This window comes from Sciurus vulgaris, assembly GCF_902686455.1.
Source record: "Sciurus vulgaris genome assembly, chromosome: 5".
NCBI lineage: Eukaryota > Metazoa > Chordata > Mammalia > Rodentia > Sciuridae > Sciurus > Sciurus vulgaris.
In genome coordinates, this window is record NC_136465.1 from 177,030,616 (window position 1) to 177,055,298 (window position 24,683).

General features: G+C 49.2%; 1 protein-coding gene across 8 annotated transcripts; it reads left to right on the forward strand.

Moving 5' to 3' along the window:
* The first annotated feature begins 1,079 nt into the window (after nt 1-1,079).
* On the forward strand, nt 1,080-23,425 carry FAM118A (family with sequence similarity 118 member A). Of its 8 annotated transcripts, none has more exons than XM_079142907.1 (9): nt 1,080-1,329; nt 10,565-10,620; nt 11,331-11,586; nt 13,132-13,353; nt 14,709-14,837; nt 16,079-16,364; nt 17,748-17,780; nt 18,652-18,735; nt 22,190-23,425. In XM_079142907.1, the coding sequence occupies exons 2-9, from the start codon at nt 10,574-10,576 to the stop codon at nt 22,207-22,209; spliced, it is 1,077 nt and encodes a 358-aa protein (XP_078999033.1). In that variant the 5' UTR covers nt 1,080-1,329; nt 10,565-10,573; the 3' UTR covers nt 22,210-23,425. The 8 variants fall into 8 exon arrangements, 7 of the variants coding, with proteins under 7 accessions (XP_078999033.1, XP_078999034.1, XP_078999028.1 ...); XM_079142908.1 differs by having other exon boundaries at nt 1,081-1,329; nt 11,334-11,586; XM_079142902.1 differs by having other exon boundaries at nt 1,257-1,329; nt 10,565-11,586; nt 16,079-16,366.
* The last annotated feature ends 1,258 nt before the right edge of the window (nt 23,426-24,683 follow it).

Consider the following 24,683-nt stretch of genomic DNA (forward strand, 5'->3'; position numbering starts at 1 on the left):
ACTACTGAATGAGGCAGGTGCAGACACCGCGTGAGAAGCCGCCTTCAGTGTTCTGGGCTCTGCTCCCCAAATTTCACAGGCTGCTGAAACTCCTAAGTCCAGGTTCTGTCACAAAATGAAGAGCTTCCTCATGTGTTGGGGGAGATTGGGAGGGGGGATGTTAACAGCTAACTTTGAAATCAGGCATTAAAAAAAAAAAGGTGCTAAGAAGAGAGGAAGTAATAATGAACTCTGGCTGGGGTGGGGTGGGAGGATCGGGAAGGCTGGGAAGAGGAAATGGCTTTTGATCGGATTTGGTCTTGTTTTGGGAAAGGAAAGCCTTTCAACCGCAGAGCTGGGAGGAGGGGGCCGAACAGGTCATAAACCCGTTCCTCCAGCTGCGTGCGCACACACCAAGCCCGCTTCCGCAGGCTCACCTGGACCTTGGCCGGCAGCGGCCGGTTCTGGGATCACCCCATTCACCCCACGGGGCACTTAGGGCGCAGGTAAGCCACTGGATTCGAGCCCAAGCCGGTCGCGCGCTCGGGCTCGGGGGAGAGGGAGTTGTCCAGGAGGGAAGAGCACGCGGAGACGTGCTCGCGTGCCATCGACGAGGCCAGGGGTGGGCCAGAGGGACCCGGTGCCAGCTCTCATGCGAAGGGAGTCAGCGCGTACATAATTTCGGAGAGTGAAGAGCACTCTGAAGGAAATAAGGCAGGTCTAGGGGGCGGGGAGGCGAGTGAGTGGGCCGGGGGCTGTGTGCGGATGGGTTGGGTCTGCTTGCGGTTTGAGGACGGAAACAGCCTGAGTGGTGCAGGGTGGGCTGCAGAGGGGCGCTTCCGATCGCCCTTGCTGCGCTCCACGTCCCTGCAAAGGGCCCCAGCCCGCATTTTGCAGACGAGGAAACTGAGGACACGCGGCAGCGGACAGCAGCAGTTGCAAGACCCCAGATCCCGAGCTTCCCGCGCGCCGGCTGGCGCCTGCGCTGAGCGTCCCCCGGGGCGGGGCCTGGACGAGGGGCGGGGCGACCCGATCCCGCCCAACCCGGCGGGCGGGGCTGGCTCCGAGGCCGCGGGGCGGTTGGTTTCGCCGCGGAACCTTCGCGGCGAGGGCGCGCGCGCGGCGGAAGGCATTGCGGCGGCGCGACCGGCTGGTGGAGCGCGGCCGGGGCGGCGGGCGTCCTCGGCTCGGCCCGGCTCCCGCCCGGGCGCGCGCGCAGCCCCCTCCGCGGCCCTCGCCGCCGCCCCACGCAGCCCGAGGGCCGCGCGGCCGCCGAGAGACCCGGGACGCCGTCGACCGCGCAGGAGGCGGCGGCGGGAGCGCGAGCTGCGGCCCGCGGCGGCGCGGCAGGTGAGGGGGCGGGCGGGCCGCTCCGGAGCCCCGGGACCCCGGCCCCAGACCCCGGGTCCGCCCCGCCACCCCGGCCCCGACCGCCTTCCGGACCCGGGAGCCCCCAAGCCCTTCGCGGCGAGACCCCGGGACTCGGCGGCTTCGGGGTCCGAGGCCCCCGAGGCCGGAGACCCTCGGACTCCCTCAGGACCGCCCGGCCCCCTCGCGCCCCTCGGGCCGTGGGCTCCCCGCCTCTGCCGGCGGGAGTCTCCCTGCCGTCTGCCCTTGGCACCGGCCCGGGGATCCCCGGGTCCCGCCCCCCGAGGGTCCCGGTCTGCCTGTGTGCCGCCTGCCCTGCGGCTTCTGTCCGCTGCGCAGACCTGAGGTCTGTGGAGTGCGGCGCCTCGGGCACTCTCGGGAGTGGAGTTGGCGAGTGGGTAATGATCGAGTATGAACGTGTAACAGGCCCCCGAGGACCACTCCATCGCCCGGCCGCGGGTGTGATTCAGGCCCTCCTTGTGGGTTTGTTTACGGGTGCAGGGAGGCCGGCTCGGGACGGGTTTAAGGTTTAATGCTCCGAGACGCATTGGATACAGGGCGGGAGTCGGGCAAATCAGGGCTCTTTTATGTTGTCCGCTCATGCTGAGAACAGCAGGGTTTCCGGTTTTGGTTTTTGTGTGTTTGAAGTGGGAACTAGCATTGTTTTGAATGCCTGATAGGTTCTGTTAAGGTGCACAGGCGTGGTGGACTGGTTCCACGTTGGATACCAACTGGTCAAGAGGCTGAGCCGTGGTAGAGAAAGAACTTGATTAGGATGAGCTAGCTGATGGGAAGATGGAAGTGACAGGGCCATCTCTCCAGGAAGCCGATTTGGGGGCAGTTTTCTGTAGGAGATGGGTGATCACAGGTTTGTGGCCAAATGACACATCTGATCCACAACTGACCCTAATCAAGAGCTGTTTTTCAGTTTTGCAAATCTCAAGAACAAAAGATTATTTCCTGGTGCTCTTCTTGTCATTGATTAGTTTGCCCATAATACAGGTTAGAGGGGTAGCTGCCTGAGGTCTTCTTGCTGATCATACTTGGGTAACGGGAGAAAACATACTTCACCCGATTATTATGGCAGACAAAGGTCCTGGCTTTGGAGCTAGAGAGGACACCCCCTGTTGTCAGGGCTGCATTGAGAGGCCAGGTAGGTGTGGTGGAAACAATGCCAATGGCCTTGAATTCAGCTGGGTGGAGGCAGGATTCTTGAGAAGTGGTAAGGGTTAAGGAGGACATCTTGGTGGTGAGGAGGTGGCAAGGAACAAGTGAACAGTTTCTGAAGGTTGAGACCAAGAACTGAGACCATGGTTATTCCAAGCAGAGGCAGTCAACAGCATGTGGAATGGCAGAAAGGGAGTTCAGTGAAGCAGATTTTGGAAACCTCAAGGTGTGGCTGGAGTTGTTCTATGAATTTACTGAAAGAATAAGGGTGGCATGGGAGTCAGTAGCTGTGAGGAGGACCAGCCCACCAGACCCTTGGGCCTTTCTGGAATTACTTGTTCTGCTAATAGGGTCCTGATAGAGATGATCTAGCTGATTGAAGGAAGGTAAGAAGTGGTTGGTGGGAAGGCGTGACGGAAGCATTTCCAGTAGAGACCAGAAAGAGTGGGAGTGCTTCAGAGCACAGGGATTGAGTCAGGAGTGGTGAGAAAGGGGGCCTGAGAGTCAGCCAGGACCCATGCATGGCATGCTTCCAAGGCTGAGCAGTTTAGGGAAGCAGGAGAACCCTGAAGTGTTTAAAAAGGAGAGTAAAGTGGCTTGGGTGTGTGTGTGGGGGGACTTGTTTGGAGGGAGCAGGACCATGTGAGAGATGGAGGTGACTTGGATCAAGGTGGTAGCCTTCTGGGGCATGGCGGAGCTTCCTAAAGCCCAGGCCTGGAAGACAGCCTTGGAATTGACATGGGACCGTTTAGGTGGGGTTTTGTCCATTTATCCATTGGGTATTTGGTCATCTTAGAGCTTCATCAGGGTCACAGTGTGTGTGTCACAGTGAGTCTACTAAGTATACAGGAGTTGTACCCATTACACTTTGGGACAGATTGAAGGGGCCTGTTTCTCAGAGGTGGCTGAGTTCATGCTGGCCTGAGGGATCCTGAAGGAAATGGCAAGCCTTTGAAGGAGAGAGAAATTCAGATGTGTCAAGTGTCACTGGAGACGGCGCGGGACTGCAGGGGCTGGAACTGCAAGCAGGAAGTTTGAGTGTCCAGGTTGAGACTGAAGCAGTGACTGACGTGGATCAGAGCTATTTGGGAAGAGAGAGCTACAGGACTCCCTCTGTTGAAGTCTGGGGCCGGGCGAGGGAACCTGGGCTGGCTCTGTGTGAGGACGACAGTGTTCTGTCTACTGTCCAGTAAGCTGGCCACATAGCAGCTGTGACTGCAGTCATGGAAGAGCTGAAGTGTTTTGATTCACCTCATTTTGGTGAATTAAATAGGAAGGCTGCACTGTCACACAGCTGTAGTGTCACAGGAGCATTCTGCTCTTTTAAGTGTTGTCCCAGTTAGTGCTTCCAGCCACCATAGGAGGTGGATGCTATTGCTTCTTTTTATACATAAAGGAAACAGGCTCAGGAGTGGTTGCCTAGGTATTAAGTAGTGCAGCCAGTACTGGTGTTGATGGGGTGCTTTCTATGATATCCTCCTTCCTTCACCCCAAGGGGCCTGAAGCTTAGTTTTCCTGCAGGGAGAATGAAGTGGAGGCATTGTTTTCTGTTTTTAGCCCTCCTTATCTGTTCCCAGCTAAAGTAACACAGAAGTAGTGTGTGACAAGCCAGGAAAGACCAAACATAAAACTCCTATGAGCTGGCTGGTGTCCCTGGGGCTTTCCTAATTGCTGACTTCTTCCTAGCGTTTCTGGGGCATGAATGGAGTAAGTGCAGATGAAATTGCAAACTGTACACCTTGTTATGTGTGAAGATTTGGTGCTCCGGAGGTGGAAATGAGTGCCTGAGAGAGTTTTGGGGTCACAGTGGACCAGGCATTGCCCAGGATAGTGGAAAGAATCTGGGACATGAGCCAGGAGTGAGTTTACAGCTCGTTTCCAACTCCTTGGGGGACACTGACCACGTCATTGTCTCTGAGTCTTCTTGTCACTTTAGAAAAGTGAGTGTATTTGGTGTCTATCAGCTTTAAGATCCCTCCAACTCTAGATTTCTGTAGTTCAAGGTTCACCGGAGATTTACTTTCTAGAACATCTCTTCTAGATCCTTTTGGGATGGGACATGCTAGAGGAGCAGTGTGCTTTGGCCTTAGTTTTGTTGTTACTATTATCGGCTTATTAAGTAACACAACTTTTTGAGTTATGTGACGTGTCATATCTGATGGGCAGATTGTAAAACAAAGAATGTTTTCCTGGATGGCAGGTTCCCAGTAACGTCAGATGTGTGTGTTTGCCCTTCCTGGCCTCACTGACGTGGGAACAGGTGCAAGACTACAGCGTGGTAGCGGGCCTCTTCAAAGGCTCACTGTCTTTGTGGGCCAGGGGACGTAAAAGTAGTGGCTGCTTTGTGGGGCTGGAATGAGATGATGCATGGAAAGAGGTTAGAGCTCTCCCGCAGACCTAGTAATGGCTCAAAAAGTGGCAGTGATTATGTTGCTATTTGAATGAAACTGACCTTTTAGCTTTTTTTTAACTTTGTGTTTTTTGGTAGCACTGGGGCTGGAACCCAGGGCCTCACACATGCTAGGCAGGTGCTCCACACTGAGCTATACCCCAGCCCCTACTTTTCTGTTACTGGTGGGTTTTACCTTTACTTGGTTGGGGCCCATGTGCCCAAGCAACTCTGGGCCATTGAAGCCAGTTAACAACATTCTGATAATTAAACTATGCAGTTCATTTCAGTTGAACAAAATATGGTCAAGTAGGAGGTGTTGAAATTAGGGTTTGCCTTTTCTGTAAATTGAAGAAAGCAGTTCATCTTGAAGATTCCTTATTATTGGTACTGTCTGAAATTAGATTTTACCAGAACTCTGGTTAAACTGACACTTTGTTATGGCGGCTGTCCTGGAAAAGTGGTAAATTGGAAGCCTACTAATGCTGGCTTACAGTAATGGATGAGCATTTTACAGTTGATTAAGTAAGTGCCTTTCAGATGTTTGGCGTCCTCAGTCTCCGCAACAGTCTGGTCCGTGAGGTGGCAGTGCAGTTCCCATTGATGGATCAGGGGACTGAGCTTGGGAGAGGTCTCCTTGGGAATGCTGGTGCTCTCTTGAGGGCAGATCGGTTTCCCTGCCCCGTCCACAGTGCTGCTTTGGGCGCACATATGGTTTCAGGGCTAAGGCTCTCCTTTGCAGTCTGGAAGTTGACTTTTTTGTCACTTTGTGCCTTGTTTCCAGTTCAGGTGGAACTAGGCCTACTAATCACGCTCACCTGAAGGATGTCACCTGGACTCAGAGGGTTCATTTGAGGTCAGAAACATGACTGCCTGGTGTGATTTCTTCCTCGTTGGTCCCCACCTGCAGAGATCCACTAGGTTGGTGTGAGAAAGGAGGCTGTCAATTGGGCAGAGTTAAGGGAGCTACATAATTGAGAGAGGGCTTGGCGTCCTGCAGGAGTGCTTGCTTAAAGGCTCCTGGTCAGCCTGGTGTGGTCAGATACCAGGTACACGGACTTGAGACCTCAGGCCACCCTGGTTCTGTAGGTGAACCCAGCATTTCTAAGTCTCCTGTCTTCTGCACATTTATACACCATTCTAAGTGTGGTGACTCTGCTAACGGTGACTGTGGCACTAGTGATACTTCTGGGAGTCAGCTGCTCTGTTACCTATCCTGGCCCTCAGGGTTTTACATACCAGCTCAGTGGTAGCCACAGTGACTTGTCTGACTTGCTTGTCTGTAAATTCTGGGGTCTTTATATCCCATCACTTTCTGAGCTGACCGATTGGAAAGGCTACTGCCCATTTGCTGTATAAATGTGACCCCTGCTGTGGGAGGGCTTTATTTTGCACATCTGCTGCATGTCCCTCTTCTTCATGAGCAGGTGCTGTGCAGTTTGTGGGTGTGCATCTCCTTGCTTTTTACACACTGCTTAAAGCCCCAAGAGAGCCAGGTGCGGTGGCGCACACCTGTAATCCCAGTCGCCCAGGAGGCTGAGGCAGGAGGATTGTGAGTTCAAAGCCAGCCTCAGGAACTTAGCAAGATCCTGTCTCAAAATATAAAAAAGGGCTGGGGGTTGTGGCTCAATGGTTAAACATTCCTGGGTTCAATTTCCAGTCCCAAAAAAACAAAATAAACCCTGAGAACTTATTTATAGAAAGAAAGTAAGAGGTTTTCAAAAAAGTATTGTTAAGGGTCCAACAGAAGTATCCAAACACTTCTAATTCACTTGCTTGTAAAATAAAAGTGTAGCTTATAATTGAAGGTGAATGGTTTTTTGTTATGCCCCTTTTAACCTTAAATCCCAAGTTTTTAATTCTATAAATCAACAAAATTGCCATAGGTACATTAAAATAGGTTGGAAATCAAAATCTAGAGCATATGTATATTATGGTAATGTTAATTAGTATCAGCATACTATAATTATTGTAATCTAGTTTTTACTATATACTTCTGTTGTTGTATTTCAGTTTTATAGGTGTTTCACATCTGCGAAGAGGGGACACAGTGGTTTAATAGTTAGCATTGAAGGTAACATTGACTCTCCTTCCATAGAGCTTTATGGCCCCTCAGCCGTGACCCTCTGGCTTCCACAGCGCTCTGGTCTCCCTCCTTCGCCATCCCTCTGGTCCTGGCAGTGTAGAACAGTGGTAGCGGCAAGCCTTTGTGTGGGGTCGTGAAGCTCGTGCTGGGCTTGCTCCCACAGTTGTCGGCTGGCTGCCTGACTGGCACAGTGGTCCCAAGCAGCCTTGCTCCTGGTGGGTGGTGGCAGGTTGTCTGCTGCATGACATTTTTTCAGGAGCCAGGACTTGGCTTTGCAAGGCAAGTCTGCAAAAGAGGCTTTACTATTAAAGCATTTCTCAAACTTCTGCTTGCATCCATTTGCCAATATGCAAGTGGCCAAAAAAAGTCACGTGACTAAGCAGAGTCAGTGTATGAAGGTGTGGATATCGGAAGCCCAATCTCGGCAGGGGAGGGGGCTCTCCAGCAGTCGACCATAGTGGGTCAGGACTGGAGATTTGCTTTGCTAGCTGTATGAGAATAACAGGTCTACTTTTTATAGTTTGCCACCTTTTGAATTGGACTCTGAACATTCATTTAGCACTGGCTGCTGAGGAAACAGAATAAGGCAGTCTCTAGCTGCTGTGTGGCTAGTGTATGAAATACTTTTGCTATTATATTCGAAGCAGAAAACATCTTGGTAAGGACTCCCCTGCAACCCAGCACCCCACCAGTGTAGGGGATGGTACCCAGGCCATGTGCATGCTAGCAAGTGCTCTGCCATCACGCTACCCCCTAGATGCCTGGTAAGACTTTTATCAAAGCTTTGGATGAGAAGGACAGGAACTGCTCTTAAGGAGCTGCATTGAGGTCTGATGTCACTTTCAGAAAATGCTGAAAGGTCCCTGCAAGAAAAGGGGTTGCTATGATGACTTGGCTCTGGGCCTGCAGATTGGTGACGTGATCACCAAGGAAACCAAAGGATGCAGTGTGTCTGAAAGGCCTCTGAAGGGGTTTTGCTGTTGTCTGGAATCTGATTGGCTTAGAAGAGTAGCGTTTGTGATACCAGAGGCTGGCTGTCCTACTGAAACTTCTAGGATCAGGCCATGGACATCTCTCTGTTGGACCTTGGTTTAGGAACAAGAGGAGATTTCGGGTAATCTCCAGGTTATTGTAAGATTTGGCTCTCTGATCTTTATGCTGTTGAAAAACAGGAAATGAGGTAATGTCTTTAAACATGTAGTGTTTATAAAGGACTGTAAATGTCTAAATATGGGCAGCAGTGCAGCTCATCATTGCAGAGTTCCTGTGCTGAGTTTAATGTCATTGGGTCCTTCCCCAGTTGGCTGCTTCGATCCTTAGAGGTCCACATAAGTCTTAGATTTTAGAGGCCCTTCTGCCTCTTGTGGTTGGAACCTGCATGCTGTATTGAAAGTGCTGTCTGGGAGCCAGTTCCAGACTTTCTAGTCAGGCTGAGAGTGAGGTTCAGAGCACAAACCAGCAACAACCCACTCAGGAACACTTATTTTCACCTGTTATGAAAGTGTTGTGAATAACGATAACTTGTTCTCTTGGGAAATTTTGGAGTTAAGTACAGTCTGCAAAAGTTTAATACTTTTTGCATATGTATAAGTACAGTATTTAGGTTTGGAATTTGTAACTGTAATTCATGCATATATGGAGATCAAAAGCAGTTGAACATCAATTGAAGGAACTAAAGATTTTTAATTTCTTTGCCATGATAACATTTTAGGTTATGTGGTTTGTTACTGGTGGCCAACCAGTGACTGTTTAAAAACTATGCTAAAGTACTGGGTAGAGAAGGCTGAGACAAAAGACCACTTCCCATAGGCTACAGGAGTATTCTGAAGCTGTGTGGGTTATTTTGAAATGGGAGGGGGGGGCTAGGATTAGTCAGCTGATGAGCAGCTCCTTAACCTTCAAATAGGATTGAACAGCGTGACTTTGTGTTCTGCCTGCCTCAGCGGGTAAGAAAGGCAGGCTGGGGCTGCCCATTCACAGGAGAGCTGTTTGACTTAGCAGTTTTAACTTGGCGATTTCCCTTGAGAGTTCTGAGCCTTCAAAACAGGGCTAATTAGCAGGAATCCATATTTCATAGTAGGCAAAGCTGAGGATTAATGAGCAGTTAGGCCAGTCATGGAAAGCTTGGGGTTGGGACCCAGGAATGCTTCTGCTCTCTGGTGGAGGGATCCTACTACAGAGTGGAGAATCTCGGTATTTTTTACTTTCTTTAGAAAATTTCTAGTGGGTATGACCTTGTAGGACAGATGGGAACTCCCTGGGAAGGAGAACAGGAGCCAGGATGAGCAGCAACCTCACTCTGCCAGCAGAGTGACCACATCTGTGAGCCTCAATTTCTTGGCCTGTGGTTTCTTTTTAGTGGGGGACAGTCACATGCACCTTGGAGAATTTGCAAGCTGTGAAGCCTCCCCGCAGGGAAAGTCAATGTGTACACTTAGAGCTGTGTGTTTTCAGGGTCATCTTAGGATCCCACTTATCTCCACAGCCTGATAATAATCAGACTGATCAAACCTGTGCCCTTACCCTGGAAAGTTATTTTCGGTAACCTGATTCTAATTAAAGAGGAAAAAAGATACCTGTGGATAAGTGGTTTTCTGCCAGTGCTGGTTAATGTGTAGCCACAGGAGCTTGCAGCTCTGCTGGCCTCTGCCCAGAGTGACTTGACAGGGTGTGCCCAGAAGTCCTGCAGAGCCCACACTCCGACTCAGGATCCTTCTGCTTAGAAGCCTGCCCTCAGCAGACAGTTTCAAAGTGACAGAAAGTACCTGTGCACCAAGCCTGTCGCCTGGGTGTTATTCTACTAGTGTCCCGCATCAGGGACATAAAGTCAGTGTATCACATGCTAGAATTTCACATGTGTAGCATTATAGTTGGGAATGTTTTTTAATAAAGTAAGGAAACTTAAATGCATGAGAAAGTGGCCTATGTCCTAGGTTCTCAGATGGTATGAAGATCTGAACTGTTAAGTCTAGAGGGAGATTTACACGTGGTGATATACATTGCTCCGAGGTGGTAGGACTATAGGACATTTAAACTCAGTTTTTCTGTTTACAGTAAATATTATGGAATGGAGGGGAAAATGATCTTGGAAAATTAGTAGACTATAGAGAGAGCGTGGTGGTAGAGACCATCTGGGTTGAGTCCTGTATGTGTCAGCTGCGGTGATTTCTTTGGACTGGTGCTGGGGCTGTCAGGACTGGACTCAGTGCCTGGAGCGCCACACACTTCCTCTGACAAGTCTTGTTCTGGCTTCCCTGTGTCATGCCACTTGAAGGAAAGACGTGTCCTTCCTTCCGTCCTAAGTCATTTGTGTTCATGTCCACTGGGAGTTCTTCAGAGTGCTGTCCCAACAGAGATCCTCCTGCTGTGAAGACTGTGTGTGGGGCTGCAGCCCTGCGCTCCATGGCAGTGGTTTGGAAGTGTGTTGGCTATGTGCTTTATCTGTATGGCATTTTTCAGGTCTTTTAATTTAAATGGAGATCCAGGACCTTTCATTTTACTTTCAGCTTTAACTGTCTTCCAGGGACCTTTTAACTGGGAAATAGAAGTCGCTTCTGACTAATTTTTCTCTTTAGGATTCACAGATGGATTCAGTGGAAAAGACAACAAATAGAAACGAACAAAAATCAAGGTAAATAAAGTTAGCTACACTTGCAGGCAGGTTTTGATCTTGAAGGCATCTGTCTACGGAGACAGAAGTGACACGCAGGTTGGGTCAGGCGAGAACCTGTAGGATGCCACCTGCTCTGCCTCAGTAGGAAACACTCCAGATGGCCATCTCCTGCCTTCCGCCCCAGGAGGCAGTCACAGGTGGCTGTCCGGGCCTAGCAGCAGTACTTGAGGGGCGGGAAGTTCTTTGACTAAAATGGACACAAAGTTATGTGTGCTGTCAGATGATGTGGGAGGAGGAGCAGCTGCTTACCTGAGACAGGTAGGGATTGATAGATGTCAGAAAGCTAGTGTTTTGCCAGGAATTGTCGTGCTGACACTGTAAGTAAGGATCATCTTGTCATTATACGTTTGTCTTTTCAAGCTACTTGCAGCCTCGAAGAAATGAAAATGGCTGAGCTGTTGTTCACAGATAGAAATCATGTAAGCACGTGCTTACACCATGGGTGACTGAAGGCGACTGAGCACAGCTGCCTGTGTCCATCATGGAAGAGGGTAGACTGTGTCCAAGAAAGGCCTAAAGAATATACAGGCTTGGTCTTGTGGGAGTACAGAGGGGAACAGGATGTGTACACAGGGGACAGGCTACATTTGGCTGAACGTCACAGATGTTGCCAGGCTTGGTTTTCACAGTACTTCGTGTTTACTCTCTCCCCGTCCTTTGTTTTTAAGTAGAAAGTTTCTAAAAAGCCTCATCCGGAAACAACCCCAGGAGCTGCTCCTGGTCATCGGGACTGGTGTCAGCGCAGCGGTGGCCCCAGGGATCCCTGCCCTCTGTTCGTGGAGGAGCTGCATTGAGGCCGTCATCGAGGCTGCAGAGCAGCTGGAGGTGTTGCACCCGGGAGACGTTGCCGAGTTCCGGAGGAAAGTGACGAAGGACCGGGATCTGCTGGTTGTGGCCCATGATCTGATCCGAAAGATGTCACCTGTGAGTCTCAAATTCTTCAAGATTTACAGGCAGCTTTTGGTTCTGGGTCAAGTTGGGTAGAATCTGTGAACCTAATGTGAGACCTCTGTAAGCCCAGCCAGTGTTCATGTCTCAGCAGAGCTGGGCAGAGGGGCGAACAATCTTTTAGCCCAAAGAAGGTCATCCTTTCAAACAGGGTGATGTCAGGTGCAGCCCTGGGCTCCTAAACTGGCCTTCAGCGGGTGGCCTCACTGCAGGTTGGCTCTGGGCGGTGTCCCACCGCTGCGAGCTTCGTGGTTCTGTATCATTTGGCACAGGGTATCCTGAAGGTAGGATCTGGTCTAAGTAGCTGGCTACGTCTTCAGGTAACAGCTGGGCCCAGAAGGCTATTTAAGATGGGCAGTAGGTGGTCTTGAGTCTTGGGCTCTGGGGCAGCCAACAGCAGCAGTGGTAGGGTGAGGTGGACGGATTCCCAGCTCCTGAGACAGCGGTGGTGAGGCCAGAGCAGGCAGTACTGGGCTTCCTGGATGGCGAGCCCCACCACTCCTTACCTCCAGCAGTGCCCCTCACTGACCCTTGGACCTGCCTGTGCTTTACCCTTTGCACTTGCTCGTCTCCCTGCTCAGGACACTCTGGAAGCCCCTCACCCTCTCAGGTCTCTGCTTAAACGTCTGTTATCAGAGAGGCCTTTCCTGTGTCCTTGCCTGAGCCACTCTCCTCACAGGGCCCACTCCCTTCTCTGCCTTACTTTTCCTGTGGTGTTTATCATCGTGTTTTACATGGCCTTTTCCCTCTCTAAAGTGTTTTTTATAGTATTGAGAATTGAACCCAGGACTTCATGCCTGCCAGGCAGGCACTCTAGAACTGAGCTAAGCTGCATCCCCAGGGCTTTTTTTTTTGGTACTGGGTATTGAACCTTGGGGTGCTTAACCACTGAGCCACATCCCTGGCCCTTTTTTATATTTTATTTAGAGACAGGGTCTTGTTGAGTTGCTAGGGCCTCCCTGAGTTGCTGAGGCTGGCTTTGAACTCTCAATCCTTTTAGCTTCCTGAGCTACAGGAATTACAGGTGTGTGCTACAGCGCCTGGCTCCCCAGACCTTTTTATCTTGAGAAAGGGTCTCACTAAATTGCCCAGGCTGGCCTAGAACTTGTGATCCTCCTGCTTCAGCCTCCCAAGTAGCTGGGACTGTAGATGTGTGCCCTGGCACTCCACTTCTCTATATTTTAATAAAACCCCTGAAGGTGGATTGTCTTCTTTCTTAAAAACTACTATATTGCCAGGCGCAGTGGTATACACTTGTAATCTCAGCAACTCAGGAGGTGGAGGCAGGAGGATTACAAGTTCCAGGCCAGCCTCAGCAACCTGGTGAGATCCTGTCTCAAAATAAAAAGGATTGGGGAAGTGGCTCAGTGATAGAGCACCCATGGGTTCAACCCCAGGACCAGGAAATGAATAAATAAATAAATAAACGACTGTATCTCTAGCAGGAGAGTGCCAACTGCTTAGGTGTGTTGTAGCTGTTGAGCTCTGACTTCCTGTAACTCTTGCTCCACCCCTCCATAGCGCACAGGTGACACCAAGCCCAACTTCTTCCAGGACTGCCTGATGGAGGTTTTTGATAGCCTGGAACACCATATCCAGAACCCGGTGGTGCTACAGTCCATCCTCAGCCTGATGGATAGGGGCACTATGGTGTTGACCACTAACTATGACAACTTGCTGGAGATCTTTGGGCAGCAACAGAGCAAGCCCATGGAGTCCCTGGATTTGAAGGACAAGACGAAGGTAGGCAGGGTGGGGCAGGCAGGGGAAGGCTTAGCATGCACTTTGTGGCTCAGAGAGTATTCACTCCAGGCATTGAATTCGTAATTAGGAAGTGTCACTAGTGCCCCACAGTGAATGAAACCAGTCAGTCAGTCCTAAATGCCATGCTAGTCTCTTCTGAGACAGCCGGGTCCCAGAGGGTTGTACCCTCTGTTTCTTGACCTCTCTTACTGTTGCTGTTATTTTCTTTTCATGCTGTGTTCAATATGCCTGACATCTGCATTTATTCATTATAGCCACTGTGGGAAATATGGGTAATAAAGCAACTAGTAGAGAAAAGAAAAATACCCACAATTCCATTGCTGTGAACTTCTTAACAAATTGGGGTTTTGAGTTTTTAATCCTGTCCCCCGCTGCCCCCGCCCCCCCCAACCGTGCATTTTCCTGTCATTAAGATTTTTTTTTTTCCCCTTTGGTGTGGGGATTGAACCCAGGGGTGTGTAACCACTGAGCCACATCCCAGCCCTTTTCATATTTTTTATTTTGAGTCAAGGTCTTGCTAAGATTCTGAGGCTAGTTCTGATCTTGGGATCTCCTGCCTCAGCCTCTCCAGTGCTGATAGGCATGCATGGATCATGCCCACCTCATTAAGCTATTTTTAAAAGTGTGATTTTTAAATGGCAAAAGGATTTTTATTCTTGTGTGTGTGTGTGTGTATGTGTGTGTTTCTAGGGATTGAACCCAAGGCCTTGCCCACGTTAGGCAAGTGCTTTACCTCTAAGCTATATCCCAGCACCACCCCCAATCGGTACTAGGAATTGAAACCAGGGGTGCTGTGCCACTGAGCCACATCCCAACCCTTTTTAAAGTATTAAGATGAGGTCTCAGGCTGGATTTGGACTTGGGATCCTCCTGCCTTCATTTTCTAAGTGTCTGGGAGCACCTGGTACTTTGCTCTGTATCTTGAACTGAAACGACTATAGTTGGCCATTTGATAAATACTTTTTTCCATATATGTTTTTCCCTTGATGTGAAAATAATGCATAAATAGAGTAATTGAAATGTAACCCATAACTGAGAAGGTCCCCATCCCCCTCTGAAGCAAGCACTCCTGCCAGTTTGCTGTAATTGCAGATATAGATATTTCCTACACCACCATCTGTCTCCAAGAAGTTCTTGTTGAGGTACTGTGACAGGGATAACGAGTACCAACAACTAAGTTTCTATGTTTTAAAGGTATAATTTATAAATTAAAACATCTCTCAATTCTTTCCAAGCTAGGTTTGAAAAGACCATGAGTCTGATTTAGATGTTCTCTTCTTTTGACTGAAATAACACCAGGCTGATTCTCTTCATGCTGGCTTGGTTTTTGATAGGTACTTCAGTGGGCGAGAGGGCACATCAAGTATGGAGTTCTTCATATTCATGGCTTATACACAGACCCCTGCGGGATGGTGTTGGATCCATCAGGATATAAAGATGTCACTCAAGACCCAGAAGTGATGGTAGGTCCGTCTTGGTCGCCCCCCTGGGGAACTCGCGGCTGCCCAGCTCTGCTGCGGTCTGTGGTCTTGCACTCAGCCCTCACGCAGGGCCAGCCATGGGGCGGGACTTGGCGTTCCCAGCTGTCTCCAGGGCCTGGCATGTGCCTAGATGCTCAGTGCACATTTGCTCTGGGAGGGAGCGTGTGAGTCTCGGGAAGACATAGATCTGCCCTTTCCCCTCTGCGCCAGCACCTGCTGTTGGGGGAGCCAGCGAAGCTGAGTGTGCTCCCTGGTCACTGCTCAGCTCATGCTCTGTCCCATCTGTACCCTCTCCTTCCTCGACCTCTCCGTCTCTTTGACTTTCACACCCGTCTTAAAATGTCGCTCTCTGTGAGGCGTTCTCCATGCCATCCACAGAAAGAAGTGCGGAAAAGCTTTGCTGCCAGCACTTTCTGAACACTTCTGCCCTGGCACGTCGGCCTGCAGCCTCTTTGTGGGTTCACTTGCAAGCTCAGGCCAAGTTCCTGTTCCTCAGTGCTCCTCCAGCATGTATCGCTGGGGACAGGGTGTCAGCAGGTGTCAGCCAGCTGCTGGGATTACGAGAAAGACCATGCTGGTATCGTGCCTTGCCAAGATGTCCGCCTGAATGAATTGGTAATTCTCTGCTGCTTGCCTGAGTGCCCCCTGCCATCTGTGCTTCTCCTCTTCCCACCCTTGGGTCACTGTCACTCTCCTCAGCTCTCCTGCTCTCACTCCCTAAAACCATACCCACTTCTGCACCCTAAGGAAGCATTTCCATCAGTGGTCCATTGACAGATACTAATTTCAGGATATTACATGTGCAGAGTTCTGAGCGGAAAAACCTGTAACGTCCTTATTTTATGTCTTAGTAATTTAAGATTGTACATCATTCAAGAAGAGTTGAGTTGGGTGTTTGCCCTGGTGAGCACAGGCTGTCCTCACTGTGACATGCATTCACACTGGCCCCTGATTGACTGGTCCTGGCTTGGCTAGGAAGAGGCTCCCTGACCGTGGTTGAGAGACAGATGCTTAGCCCAACTGTCTCTGGTTGCCCCAGATAGCTGCTTGGGGTTCGCCCAAGCCCTGCATCAAGAGTGCACTGTCTTTCTAATGCCTGCTGGGGTGGCTCCAGGGAAGCCCGTAGGGAGCAGGATATAGAAAGCACCCATGTGAGACTTTGTTAGTTGTGAGGTCCGCCGTCTTTCACACAAGCATCCCCATTTCCTCTTGGCCTTTTATAGGAAGTTCTACAGAACCTGTACCGCACCAAGTCCTTTCTGTTCGTGGGCTGTGGCGAGACCCTGCGTGACCAGATATTTCAAGCTCTCTTCCTTTACTCGGTGCCGAATAAGGTGGACTTGGAGCACTATATGGTGGTGCTCAAGGAGAATGAAGACCATTTCTTTAAGCATCAGGCGGATATGCTTCTACATGGAATTAAAGTGGTATCCTACGGGGACCGTTTTGACCATTTCCCAGGATACGTGCAAGACCTTGCCACTCAGATCTGCAGACAGCAAAGTCCAGGTGTGGGGTTTTGTTCTCACTTTCTGAGTACAAAATTCATGGGGTTTTTCCAATTGTCCCTTCCCCTTTGGAGTTATAATTCATATACCATAAATTCACTAATATTATTTTTTAGAAATGCCTCTAATTTAAGATTTAAAGATTGGGCTAAGTGGTGTGAGTCGAACTTTATTGAAGTAATATTAAAGTATATAGTTGTGTACATGAATGTTGGACACAGTTATTCAGGTTTCAGGTTATTATTACCAATTAAGGAAACTACAAGGCCAACTTCATCTGTTGTGAAGGTAAAAACCTGAAATGCAGATATCTTCTGCTCTTGTCCTGTCACCACATTTAAAAGCTGAAATTCTCAAGCATACAGGATGATTTTATGAAGGCTTCTATTTCTTCTTTCAAAACACACTTTCCCTGTTCTGCACAGGGCAGCGTATCTAAGTTATGCTCCTGGGCCCTTCTGGGGAATGATCAGGATAATGGGGAACTTCTCAGACCTTGTCATCTTAACGTGAGGGACTAATGTCTTTGAGTTGGTGTCATAAAACATGGATGACAGCAAGTGTGGAAAGTTCTGTGTTGACTGTCATGTCATGTAATACGAGATGCAGTTGCTCTCCCCAGTCTGGTGGAATGAGGTTGGCACAGAGACCAGCTAGGAACTAGAGAGTGCAGATAGTCCACAGTCACATGATTTATCACTAGTACTTTCTTTTCAGAGCTGCTAATAATCAGCAAAATAAGCTGAGTCGAGTTGTGTTTCCATGACTAAAAGTACAATCAGGGCACAGTCTGTTTCTTCAGTTTCTTCCTAGGGGTGGGAGAAAGGAAGTCATGCTTGCTGAGCTTGGCTATGTGCATACTTCTGCAGAGAGAGAGTGGTGTCCCCAGCTGCCCTTGTACCTGTGACTCCCTGGAAGACCAGGACCTGTTAATTGAGCTTGGGCTTCTGGAGTATGTGGCTAAGTGGCTTCTTATTTCCTCTGAGGTCACTTTTCCAGGCCCTGGCAGCTGAGTAGATTTTGACAAACTGCAGAGGACTGAAAGGTCATTCATGTTTTTAATCTGGCTGTCATGAAGGACATTTGTGCTCACATTCGTGGACTAGCACTCCTGAGGGGAGGGCATGCCACTGACAGTGACCATGACACTAGTGATCAGCAGTCGTGGGTACCCAGCAGTGCTCCATTTGCCAGCTGGCTCTTCACGTGGCACCCACTGAGTCCTTGTATCAGCCCTGCCAAGAGGAGAAAAGCGAACAATGACTGGCCCAGGGCTTCACGGCCCCATAGAAGCCTCGGAGCAGCCTGGCCTCTGGCCCACTGGTCAGAGGAAGAGGAGCATCCCCAGGTCTGGCTCTGCTGACTTTTGTTCTTCCTTCCTCAGATGCTGAGCGAGTGGACAGCACCACATTACTGGGTAAAGCAGATCTTCATTCTTACCATCCTGTGTTTTGCCTTCACATTCCATTATCTTCCTGCCACTGTTTGTAAAGTCATGAAAGTTGTGTTTCTCACATTAAATAATTAGCCTGTATTAAACAGCCTCCTGGAGAGGATGAATAGCAATACCTTCAACTTCCTGCCACAGTGAAGGGACAAAAATCCATCCCTTCAGTAGGAAGCACAACTTAGTCAAACAGGCTATCTGCAGGCACCTGGGAATACTTTCTTCCCTAGAACCAAGAGGTGCAAGGAGTTGGCGTGAGGCTGTTTGTATTATACCATTCAGTAAAACACGCAGGAACCCAGGATGACCTCTCTCTTCTGGAACTTTTCTGTTTAGTGCTTGTTTGAAATGTGAGCAGTCCTTTTGCTGGACTCTACTCCACCTGTTATAAATTAACAAGACTTAGCAGCAACTAGCATCTTCCAGTAGGCAAGCTGAGTAGCAGGGATCTCCTTGTGAGTCCTTGAGGAGGGGCTGTAGCAAGTGGGAGGGCCTCTGCAGCCCTTTTGTCCCTCCCTATGGGGCAGTGTCTCCGCAGGCAGGAAGACGTTTGGCACAGTGGTTGCCAGTGCCACATCTGTGTGAGTGAGGGTGCGGCTGGGCTGAGGAAGAAGTCACCCTCCACCCAAGCCCACCCCCCACGCCGCTTTCCTTCTCCACACTTAACTGTTCTAGGGGCCGTATTTTTCCTTGGAAAAAAGCAGTGAATTGATTGCTAAATCTGCGGTGTATGGCAGGGATCATTGGGCTAGTGCCTCAGAAAGAGAAGATTTAAGAAGTTGGTTCTGGGAGGGCAAATTCTAGACTAGATCAACTTTTAAAATAAGCATTTGTCTTTCAGGTAATGCATGTCAGGACTGTGCGAAGAGGAAGTTGGAAGAGAATGGAATCGAAGGCTCAAAAAGACTCAGACAGTCAGATACCGGTATTGTGTTGTTCCTGAATGGGGACCTCCCCGAGGTCTGTCTTGGTGGTGGGCGTCTATAGTCACAGTGCGGTGCTCTAACACTCCTGGTCCTGTGGTGGGAGCAGGGATGCACATGTTGGATCAGAGATCACACAGAGGTTGAGTGGAACCTGACGCCTCACCCCAGTTGCCACGAGGTGTCCCCTTTAACTTATTATTTTAAAATTACTTTTTTGCAGTGCAGGGGATTGGACTCAGGGCTTCACATATGATAGGTAAGCACTCTGCCACTGAGCAGTGTGCCCAGTCCTTCTTGCTGAGTTGCTTAGGCTGGCCTTGGACTGGGAGGCTGGGGTTACAGGTGTGCACCGTTGTGTCCTGACCCCTTTGGAACTTTTGTTAATCACGCAGGTTACTGAAGGGAGCGTATGTAGGGGTGGACTGTAGGTCAGTTCAGTGAATGATCAGGTGAAGGCACCCATAATGGCCACACTTAGTGCAGTGGACAGCAAGGACTGCAAGGCTTGTTGGGGGCGATCACCACCCCGCCAGGCAGTCTTTGGAGCAAACCACTTCAAATCACTGTTTTTTTGCTACTTCTGTCACCAAGATTTATTTAAATTATTTAGATTGTTGATACTTGGAGAGGTGATGGAACTCCCTCCTCATCCCCTCTGCTCCTTCCTCCCAGGTCCAGTAGTGTACTAGTCCCAGGTCTTCAGTGCTGGGAAGCCAGGCCTAAGTATGCTGCCTGGCTCTGAGGGTCTCCTTGCCCTTCCCTCCTTTCCATTCCCTGACCCCATATTTTACTTTGCCAGAAACAGTCATCTGGCTACAAGTCAGAGAATACAGTCCATCCGTCTACAGCTGGATTCTAGAAGTTGGGAAACAAAAGGATTTACTTAATGTCAATATTCTTTGAATATGTGTGTTGTTGGCGACCCATTGCCTGTCTCCTGTGCCAGCTGCAGAATGTGCTTGACATCAGGGTCCAGTGAGATTCTTTTCCTTACATTTCATTCTCCCATTTTTCAAATGATTTCATTTTAGAACCTTGATCATTCTTTTCATCTCGTCTGTTCTCTCTTCCCAAAATCAGTACTAGCTGGGCTCTCCTGGATTGATTTCTACTCATGTTTTTTCTAATGCCTCTTGATTTTCACTTTGTTCTTTCCACAATCCCAGAGGGCTGGGGACTCGAACCTGGGCCTCCGGCATGAGAGGCACGCACCCTGCGAGACCAGCTATGTGGCCAGCTTGATTCTCATTTTGTTTCCATTTTCCCCAAAACTTTCTGGGGGATTTTCAGAATTGTTCTATCCCTTGGGTTAAATTTTTTAAATGTACTTTTTATTTATAGGTGGACACAATACCTTCATTTTACGTTTATGTGGTGCTGAGGATGAAACCCAGGGCCTCACATGTGCTAGGCGAGCGCGCTACCACTGAGCACAACCCAGCCCTGGGTTAGATTTTTGACAGTGTGATCTTAGATTTTCTGAGAGCTCTTATTTTCTGATTTAGCCTTTTTCCTAGCATCTCCTGTTTAGAACTGCGGTATCTTTTCAAATCTCTGGAGATACCGGAGGCGACCCTGGTCATCCTACTCCTTTCCTGAAAACCCCGGATAGAGGATTTTCGGATACAGGATTTTGTTTTCATTATTTTATGTAAGGAAGCCTCAGTAAAAAACGCAAACACCTGTGTAACAACCCACCAATGTGTGAGAGCTTTGAAATACTGACATTATCATTATGAATTAAATATGTAAGGTAACTCCTCACTGCCTGTGTTTGAGCAATACTATGATGTGGGTTGGGGATTCCTAATCTGAAATCCACCAAAGTCTTTAAAGTTTTTTGAGTGTTGAGTCAGTGCTCAAAAAAGTTTGGGATTTTGGAGGATACTGAATTTCAGATTTTGAGCTTAAACATGCTCAGTCCCTTAAGGTCTAAAAAACTCAAACCTGAAACAGTACTGGTCCCAAGCTTTGGCTATGGGATCGTGACCTGTGCTGCATTTTCCTTCTATGGGACAAACAAGGAACAAACACTGTAATCTGTTGTAGATATGAAGATTCATGATGAATGCAGATGACAGTCAAGTAAAATAAGGTGATCTCAAAAAGTCACCTACAGCATGAATTGTTGAAGTCACTGGTGGCAGGCGGAGCCTGGAGGCTGAGGCATCCTGCTTTTCAGTGGTGGATGAAGTGAGAGCTGGGGTCCTTCTGCAAGGACAGCTCAAGGACAGCTGCTGCAGACCCTGTGTCTTCCTCCTCCTCTGTGTTTCATACACCTGCACTATACTTGGGAGGCACATGTATCATAGGGAGAATTGAATTTTGATAGTGTCTTAGATAAAACTTTTGAAATCTTTGGATTGTGAGTTGAGCTGGTAAGGACATCTATAACTAAAATAAAACAAAAGATAAGACTAAAGTTTGTTAGAGTTGGGTGCTGTGGTAAGACCTCTCATCCCAGCTATTCAGGAAGCTGAGGCAGGAGGATCACAGGTTGGAAGCCAGCCTGGGCAACTCAGACCCTGCCTCAGGATGCAGAAGGCTGGGGATGTAGCTCAGTAGAGCACCCAGGTCTGATCACCGTACTGCAGAAACAAAGAAAGAAAACCTTAGTGTCTTTGAATTGCTCTCTGGCCAGTCTTCTTTCCACCGGGCTTCCTCCTGCCTGGGGCTCCTCCACTGCTGCCAGTCTGCGAGGGAAGCGCTGTGGTGAGAACACCCTGGACAGTGCCCCTTTCCTGCTGCGGTGTCGTACATGTGGGTGTCACCCCTCTGAGCTCCCTTTGAATGGTGTATATGCAGGTGGCAGGGCCTGTTGCCTGGTAGGTGTTGCCACAGAGCAGTGGGCCAGGGGTTCTGTCCCCTTCAGTGCCCAGCAGGAGCTCTGCCTGGGTGGCACCAGCAGGAGCTCTGCCTGGGTGGCACCAGCAGAGCACTGCCTCTCTGCAGGCAGTCATGTCTGCTCAGGGAAAAGCCTCTGGTCTCAGTTGTGCAGAAAGCCTTGGCTTGTGCTGCACAGGGTGAGAGGCGAAGGGTCATCTCAGTCCTGCTGGCCACACGTGCAGGCTGCGGAGCCCAGAGGTGTGCGGAGTCTCCACCTGCACAGCAGTGCCTCCTGCCTACCTGGAGCCTTTGTTCTCACAAGTCCACCAGGCTTGCACTGCACGTGTGCTGAGAACGCCCATCCTTAATCCACCAGAGAAAGGTGATGGCGTCCACGTTCAGTGGGGAGATTTCCACAGGTCTCTCCAAAGCTGTTATAGTTGTCCTGGTCCCTGGTAGTATTTATAATGGCAGGCCATTTCCAGACAGCATCTGCTGTTGCCACCATGGAGGGCTTTCAGAGTCCTCTGCACATGAACATCGGGAGGTGTCTGAAGTAGAAGTCCTATCCTATTGCAGGCGTCTTCAGCTGAACTTCAATGTTTTGGTTTTCTTTTGCTTAAACAGATGATGCTGGAGGATCTTGAAATCTGTAAACCAGTTAAGATCTACAACTTGAAAGCCAGCCTTCTGTAACCACAGTGCCATGCCCAAGTGATGAGGAACGTACAGAGGATTCCACATGGATCTCCCTCCTCAAGTCACATGCCCAAGAGCCACATGGCTGGGTGACAGCTCCACTGGATGTGCTCAGCTGCTTGGGAGTGACATGGACACACTTCAGGTATACTTCGTAAGGACTGATGGACAGCTACCTCAGGGACCAAATCAGTGGGAGGGATGTCCCTGGTATTCCCAATTCCTATTTGACATGCTCTCTTGTGTCAAGGTGACATTTTTCCAGTACAGGGGGAGAGTGAAGATTGCTCAAGCAACAGTAGTTGCCAGAGAAAATAAGAGCAAGACCCTTAGTTTTATCATTTTATGTGGAACATCTTTACTGTAGAAAACATTTTAAAGACATATTTGTTATGTTGTTAAATAGTAGACGATGAGTTGACACTCGAGGCACTGGACCCACTAGTGAAGATGGCGTTTTTAAATACGACCTGATCAGTCAGGCTTCTTGGGAATTGCATCATCTTGGTAACTTCTCTTCCAAAGAGATGGCAGGCCTAACTCTTGCTAGGAAGTGTGAAGTCTGAAGAGCCAGAGGGTCTTTTCCAAAGCGGTGGTCAGTGCCGTGGGAGTCGTCCACTGTGTTTGATAGTTGAGAAAGTACAAGCGGGGCAGGAGACGGGGTCTGCACTTGTAGATGGTCAGTTCCGAGCTTTCAGGTCTTAATTCTCTGGTGTCAGGGCCAACCTTTCTGTTGTCTCCTACAACTACCTTCCCACAGTTCACGGTAAGGGACGTGCAGCCAGGGGGGCCAAACCTTGTGAAAAGGCCCTGCACTTAACGCTTCCAGGGCTCAGCCATGGCAACAGCAGTGGGCCCTGGGAGCACTCAGGGCACTGGGGGCACAGGCTCATGGGGTGCAGTGAAGGCTTAAAACCAAGGCTTCTGTTTGAGAACGAGCCCTGCTGGGTTTTAGCTCAGGCTGCCCATCTTTGATGTGACATTTCTTGCCACGCCCGGTGATACTCCCATTGATACAGGGAAACTGAAGCACAAGCAATGTCAGGTTGGGATGTACAGGGAGCTGGGAGAAGCCAGAGACCTGCTGGAGACTTTCCCCCTTCTGAAGCACGGACAACAAACCTGTGTCACTCTGCTCATAAATAAAATTTAACATCAACTCTGTGTGCCGAACTTTTCTTTAGTTGTGACTAGTCTTGGTATAATGTATTTAATGAGAATTTTTAGCTTCAGTTACTAGGTTGCGAAATCCAGTATATCATTTCATTTGATGTATTCATAAAGTTTTTAAAGACACATTTACCATGTGCAATCAGGAATGGATATCTGATTTTGAAAGTTAGGAAGACATGAGCTGTGGAGTAGAATGTAAAAGGAAATCAAGAGCCTAGAGTGCCAGCTGTACTGAAGGATCTAATGCTCTTGTAATGTTGTTTTAATTTTTTTAGTATCAGGGATTGAACACAGGGGTGTTTCACCACTGAGTCACATCCCCAGCCCTTTTTATTTTGAGACAGGGTCTTGCTAAATTGCTGAAGATGGCTTTAAACTTGTGGTCCTCAGCCTTCTAAGCCACTGGGATTATAGGCATGTGCCATAGGGCCTGGCTGTTTTTTTTTTTTTTTTTTCTTAGCCACTTAATGTGTGCACCAGCTATTGTTTTTATTAGGTTCTTTTTTTTTTTAGGTTTCTTTCACCCCACACTTTTATAGCCCTGGTTTTCATTTTGTGCTTTTGTGTTGTGTGGTGGGTTTTGTTGTAACAGGATTGACTGGTCTTAGAAAGGTCACTGACAGAGCCTGTGAGTCATCGATCGTTAGGGAGGAGTAAGAAGAGAAAGGGGAAGTTGCAGGCAGGCATGCACACCTGTAACCCCAGCAATCCCAGCGGCTCAGGAGGCTGCAGCAGGAGGATGAAGGGTTCAGAGCCAGCCTCAGCAAAATCAAGGTGCTAATAAGCAACTCAGTGAGACACCTTCTCTAAATAAAATTCAAAATACAGCTGGGGATGTGTCTCAGTGGTTGAGTGCCCCTGAGTTCAATCCTTGGTACAAAAGAAAAAGAAAAGGGGGTAATGCTGAGTTTCTGCAGCACCAAAAGGGACAATTCAACATCTTTCAAGGCAGAAGCAGCAGGTGACCTGATGGTAAAGCCAGTACTAAGGAGAACAAGGGAGGACACAGTGGTTTCTGCATCCACAGGCGAGCCCTAGGTGACTCAGTCCACCTGGTGGACACAGTGTCTTCTGTGTGCGTGAAACAAAAAGTGCTGTTCAGGAGTGACCCCACTACTACAGGAGGCTGCTTCCAGTTGGCGTTTAGCCCGAAGCAGACGTACACAGAGGTCACTGCAGAGTGTGCCTGTCCTACTCTGAAGTGGAATAAAGTTCTATAGAAGTGTGGCGAATTTAAGAAGGCATGGGG